This window comes from Sinocyclocheilus rhinocerous, unplaced genomic scaffold (genome assembly GCF_001515625.1).
Source record: "Sinocyclocheilus rhinocerous isolate Xijiao unplaced genomic scaffold, SAMN03320098_v1.1 scaffold1429, whole genome shotgun sequence".
Lineage (NCBI taxonomy): Eukaryota > Metazoa > Chordata > Actinopteri > Cypriniformes > Cyprinidae > Sinocyclocheilus > Sinocyclocheilus rhinocerous.
Window position 1 is genome coordinate 4,601 of NW_015634021.1, and position 6,840 is coordinate 11,440.

General features: G+C 38.6%; 1 protein-coding gene across 3 annotated transcripts in view; it reads right to left on the bottom strand.

The window, feature by feature from the left end:
- Positions 1-300: 300 nt before the first annotated feature.
- Positions 301-6,840, bottom strand: part of LOC107745138 (zinc finger protein 501-like) — a 10,822-nt gene continuing 4,282 nt past the window's right edge. For all 3 annotated transcript variants that reach the window (XM_016558979.1, XM_016558980.1, XM_016558981.1), the window contains one exon: positions 301-1,735. In XM_016558979.1, coding sequence (XP_016414465.1) covers positions 426-1,735 — 1,310 coding nt within the window. In that variant the 3' untranslated portion in view covers positions 301-425. The remainder of the gene's footprint in view (positions 1,736-6,840) is intronic.

The following is a 6,840-nucleotide window of genomic DNA, read 5'->3' on the forward strand; positions in this document are numbered from 1 at the left end:
AGCCTCTTCAGCTTCCTGAACAAGAACGGTTTGAAAAAAGCTTCTACTTTCCTTCATGAAAGAGTAAGCAAACTACAAGTGATACATATGCATTATAAGACAATAAAACATAATAAAAAAGCACAATAATATCATTTAAATCATAAAGCAAAATGAAATTTAAAAAAAGTTTTTGACATTGTTCTTTGGGGAGGAAACTCCATCTTTGAGTTGATCTGAATCTCACAGTTGAATCTGCTGGTTTTGAAGATGAAGATAGACTTTATTCACTGTGAAAACTTCAGATGATGTTTCTTTGTCATGTCGCTTGTAATGGCTGGTGAGGACAGATTTATCCAGATGATATTTTATTGCTTGACGCATTATTGTCTCACATTTGGTGAGAGCGCGGCATCAGATCTGAAAATGCTGGATCTGAAGATGATCTACTTACTGTGATAGTTTTTTGTATGACTGTGTAGAGAAGATGAACGATTGAAACACTTCCCACATGCAGTGCAGTGATACGGTTTCTCTCCAGTGTGGATCCTCTCATGCCTTTTCAAATGTATTGACTGACTGAATCTCTTGTCGCAGTGTAAACACTTGTACGGTTTCTCTCCAGTGTGGATCCTCTCGTGTGTTTTCAGATTTTCTCGGTAACGGAATCGCTTGTCGCAGTGTGAACACTCATAAGGTTTTGCTCCGGAGTGAATCCTCTCATGCAGTTTTAAACTGTTGGCTGAAGTAAAAGTCTTTTCACACTCAAAGCACATGTACTCTCTTACACCAGTATGTATTTTCTGATGTTCTTTTAAATGTGCTAGACGTGAAAAACTCCTCTCGCATAAAGAACACGAATATGGCTTCTCCTTTCTATGAACTTTCAGGTGCTTCTTCAGGTATGAAGCCCACAAAAATGTTTTTCCGCATTGATCACATGCGTACAATTTCTCTCCAGTGTGGATGTTCATGTGTCCTTTAAGATATGATGACTGTTTGAAACTCTTGCCACATTGATCACAAGTGAACAGCTTCTCTCCAGTATGAACTCTCATATGTGTCGTAAGGTGTCCTTTTTGTGCAAAACTTTTCCCGCACTGATCACAAGTGTATGGTTTCTCTTCAGTGTGGATAATCTTGTGTGCTTTCAGATTTGCTGAACGATTAAATCTCTTGTCGCAGTCTGAACACTTGTACGGTTTCTCTCCAGTGTGGATCCTTTCATGTTTTTTCAGGATTCCTGACTGATTGAATCTCTTGTCACAGTGTGAACACTTGTAAGGTTTTTCTCCAGGGTGGATGTTCATATGCTCTGTAAGGTGTCCTCTTTGTGCAAAACGCTTCCCGCACTGATCACATGTGTACGGTTTTTCTCCAGTGTGGATCCTCTCGTGTGTTTTCAGGATTTCTGACCGACTGAATCTCTTGTCACAGTATGAACACTTGTTTGGTTTCTCTCTAGTGTGGATGTTCATGTGTCTCTTAAGGCTTGCTGATTGTTTGAAACTCTTCCCACATTGATCACAAGTGAACGGTTTCTCTCCAGTATGAACTCTCATGTGAACATCAAGACTATATTTGCATGTGAAACTCTTTCCACACTGAGTGCAGGTGACAGATTTCTGGGCTCCTCCTTTCTTTACATTTTTCTGTTTAGTTTGAGAGCAACTCAAATGTTTTTCTCCAGTTTTGGCATTATTTTTCTCCTCAATTTCACTCAATTCTTTATTCTCCTTATTTTCTTCAATCAACTCTGAAATAAAAGTAAAAAACAATTCATTTTTTAACTTGTAAAAACAATGTAATAAATAAAACAGAAATGTGAAAGGAGATAAAAATGAACCCCAATATAACAGCAGAAAGCAGTAAATCATTTTGATGCAATTTTATAAATTACACACCCCTGAAACCTTCCATGAATGGGATAAATTGATCTTCAAATTATTACTTTTAAAACATTACAGGCACAAATCCCATGTTTCTATAGGGAGAACGCCCTAAGAATCCACAGCTGCCAAAGAAGTCTTCCATATCCAGCCTCAATGACTACCATCCCGTCATACTCACACCTATCATCATGAAGTGCTTTGAGCGGTTCATTATGAGGCACATCAAGACCCTGCTGCCACTCTCACTTGACCTGCTGCAGTTTGCGTATCATCCTAACCACTCCACAGAAGTCGCTATTTCCACCTCACTCCATCTGGCCTTCACTCATCTGGACAGTAAGGACAGATATGTTTGAGTGATGTTTGTAGACCTCAGCATAGCATTCAGCCAGGGCCGGCGCGTGCATATAGGCGAACTAGGCAGCCGCCTAGGGCGGCAGCACAGTCAGGGCGGCAAAAAGGACAAAGATTTTAGTTTATCTTTAGGGCATTCTTTGGAATTATTGCACTCATATCAGGGTCATTGACGATTAAGGATTTTCGACAGGCCAATTTTAAAATACAAAAAATAATATCTATTGTAATTGTTCAAACATTAAGAATGTTGTGTACACATAAATTCATATTAAAATTTAAAATGAAGTGATTTTAGTGTTTTTTCATCTAGATGAATTGGCCGTAGTCTTAAAAAATGTCATGTGGTGCGACCATGATTTATATTATAATTAAATAATTTCCTTAACATGCTTAACATTTTTTTTAAATGTTCTCAGTAATTAACGTGTTTAGAAAACAAGGTATTTGCATTTAATTTGAGTTTTTGTAAATAATGATCTCTTATTTTTGTTCTATAATTTCAGAGTTGCCTTCTTAAATGTAGTTAACAGACTTATTTTTCCTGTAAATTGCATAAAACTGATAAAAATGTTTTAAAAATACCATTCACTTAAGCATACTGTAGCAGTGATTCATATTTCAACCACAGAAATTAGATATTTTATTTTAATTTAATACAGTTATTGCTATTATTGGTCGCACCACATGATGAGTGGTCGCTCCAAATGACACAAAGACCTTATATCATAAAAAATCTATTTAAAGAGACATGTGTGAAAAGCGCAGCACGTGGCATTAACTGCAGGCATTTCTTTAGCCCCAGTTATTTCTGTAATTATTGTATATTGGCTGCTCAAATTGACCCTTTCGTCAGGAGTTTGATTAACAGGCAGTCTGACATATTATAATGCCGAATCCGTAATTTTTGTCCAACAAACAAACCAGACAGGAGAGTAGATTAACGTCGATGGACTTGAACTTGAACCATGGTGTGTACTGACATCTTTTCACAGTTGAAACAAGATACCTTCTGATGTTCATTCATGTTTATTTCGTGCTATGAATAGTAAAGATGAAGAGATGGCACTACAGCGATCTGTCACAACACGTTAAAGAGCCACAAACATTTGAACACTGAGACTTTCTGAGACTGAGACTTGTTTCATACTAAAAGTAACCAGCTCTGTCTTGTCTGTCAGCTCATTGTCAGTGTCCTCTTTGCTCCGTGATGTATTTTTCAATGCGTGAGAACATGATGTATGGCATAAAAGTGCCATGGTTTGTCGGACGTAGCAACAGTAACTAAGGGGGGCAGGTCTTTGCGAAAGGTCCATTTCGTTTATTTTACTTTGCTTGGCAGTGGAATCTGGCAGAATAGATTTAAATATTTATTAATAAATAAATAATAAATTACTAATAAATGCATAATTACCAAACTAAAATTACATGCTCTGAATCTTTTTTTTTTTTTTTGCATTTTTTCTCATTGTACAAAGATTAAACACAAACCATCTGAAATGACCCAAATTGCATAAAAACCTATTCCAAATTATACTAAAATAAGATATTTTATGTATATAAACCATTGGAAATATAAATACAAATGCTTTGCAATTTTACACAGGATTACAAAATCACAAATCGTGCCAAATAGTGCATAAAATTTATTTTAATAAATTTAGGGTAATTTCAAAGATGTTTACAAAAAAAAAGTTATGGCCGGACGGTCGCACCACATGATATTTTGACATTTTGAATAACAGAAAAATGACAAATAACTTATGTTTTTTGAAAAGTTAAAGTGAGTTCATACATGGGAGAGGTCCTTCATATATATGGCATGTTTTTTATGCATTTAAACCTATTTTTAACTGAAAAAAATGCAATCGGAAAGAAAATTTAAGTGTCACGTCATTGACCCATCAACAAGTTATCACCCCTTAGTTATTCTAACTCTAAATTAACTTAGCTTCATAGTAATGCCACTCTGGCGCTGTGCCCCACCTGAGTGGTGTCAATATCACATGCAAAACACCCTCATGTAACCTAGGCTACTTCCATAAATGTCATCAAAATGAATAAAACTATCCGGACATGAATGACTTTCGCTACTGGTGATGTCTGATGAGTTTTAAAGCCCGACACGCGCTTCTGAAAGGTAAGATTATAGCCTACTGTGAGAGAAAGCGTGGGGGAGACACAGGTGGACCAAGTGTATAGTGTAATCTAGGGGTGCCTAACCCTGTTCCTGGAGGTCTACCTTCCTGCAGAGTTCAGTTCCAACCCTGATCAAACACACCTGTCTGTAATGATGAAGTGTTCTTCAGATCCTAATAAGTTGGTTCAGTTGTGTTTGATCAGGGTTTTAGCTGATCTTTGCAGGAAGGTAGATCTCCAGGAACAGGGTTGGGCACCCCTGGTGTAATCTATTAGATAGGCCCATGTACATCCACGTACATCCAAACACGTAGGCCTACATACACATACATCCCCCCAAAAAAAACATGGTTTTGGACCAAAACCGTGTTTTGTTTTTTTAGCCAGGTAGCCTAGATATTTAGTCTTTATCATTTATAACGCTACGAACAGCGTTTAATTTGTAAATTGCGAGGTCCCGGAATAAAGCGGGGTGATGGATCCGGCAAGTGAACAGAGGATGGAGAGGTAATGGAGCATTCGCGCAATCATTAATGGCGCTTTTCCACTGCGTGGTACGACTCGGCACGGCTCGGTTTGCGTTTCCACTGCAGTTTAGTATCGCTTTAGAGTGGGCATTAAAACTTAAACTAAACTGTATAAAAACTAAGACTATAAATCTGTCTAAATCTAAAATCACAAAATAAAAACTAAACTAAAATTAACCCAATTATTAATGAAACTAATAAAAGAAAATTGAAAGTGATATTAAAATAAAACAAATTTAAAAATGCAAAACTATAATAACCCTGACACGAACATCTTTCATTGGTGCGTGAGGAGGGGGATCCGCCAAATGAGGTTATCGGAATTCGGAGGTGCTGGACCTGGACCCAGCTTGTTCAAATTACACCCCGACTACGAATAGGGATTTTGGCCGTACGAGCACTGCTTGAACAGATTTCTATGTCTCTTAGTGAAAATGAACTACAGAGACTTGTTGCTTTCCGTGTCCTGAACAACGTTTGTCGAGCTGCTTACCGGGCATTCTCCCAAATCTTCCCATGGCCACTTCAGGCCTGTACATAGGCTACACTTAATTTGCTTTTGCAGCTATACTAGTGGTTATTTTTTATTAATTTTTTTACGTTGCAGTAGGAGAAAAAAATTATAAGAAAACACGCCCGTGTCTGCTTTATTTTAATGCAGTTGTACCAATAAACAAAATCTCTAGTCTTTCACATGCATCTTAAAGATCGTGTTTAATTGTGAATGTGAAGTGGGGGCGGCACGGTAGGGTTTTGCCTAGAGCGGCAGTTGAGCTCGCGCCGGCCCTGCATTCAGCACCATCATTACTCAGCAAATGTTCCGAAAGCTGAGCCTGCTAAGTCTGAACAACTCCCTCTGCAACTTGTCTTTTTGACAGAGAGACCTCAGTCAGTCTGGGTTGGGAACAGCACCTCCAGCACTGGGGCCCCACAGGGCTGTGTGCTCAGCCCCCTGCTGTTCACACTGCTAACTCATGACTGCAGTAATTCACGGTTTGAATCATCAGTAAGAATGACAAGTTGGCTTACAGAAAGTAAGTACAAGGGTTAAAAGACTGGTGCAAAACCAACAACCTGTCTCTGAATGTGGACAAAACAAAAGAGATGGTTGTGGATTTCAGGACGGCTTGGTGCAGTCACTCCCTGCTGAACATCAAGAACACCAAATTTCTTGGTGTTCACCTGGCAGAGAACCTTACCTGGTCCCTCAACACCAGCTCCATTACAAAGAAAGCCCAGTCTCTACTTACTGAGGAAGGCCCAACTCCCACCACCCATCCAAAACACTTTCTACAGAGGGGCTATCAAGAGCATCCTAAGTAGCTGCCTCACTGCCTGGTTTATTAATTGCACATCCTCGGAATGCAAAACCCTTAGCGGACAGTGAGGACAGCTGAGAAGATCAATGGGGTCTTCATGGACATTTATGCAATACGCTGCATCTGCAAAGCCACCAACCAGCATTGTGGCTAATCCCACACCCACTCTTCACCCTCCTGCCATCTAGAAAAATGTTTAAACGAATGTTTACATCTACAGTGTTTTTAATTATATGGTCAAATTCATGTGCAATATCACACACCTACTGCACTGTGTGTTGAAATACCACTATGTTTATTGCCCATAAAAATACCAATATGTTTATTACCACTATATTTATTGCCCAGCTGTCTTGTAGAGCTGCACGATTAATCGTTAAAAGATCGCGATCTCGATTCAAACACCCATGCAATCCTATTTTTAAATGACAACAATTAGCCTGTGTCTATTAAACCTTTGAAAAACCGGAACATTCAAATCTGCGTTCGCGCTGCCGCTGACACAAAGAGCAGACAGTTAGCATGTTTACGTAAGAAACAGCCTCACAAACAGTCTTTTTAGTATTATTTCTGTCTTGCAGTCATTCATATTATCACAGAAATACTGGGATGAAAGTTTATAGTTCGGAT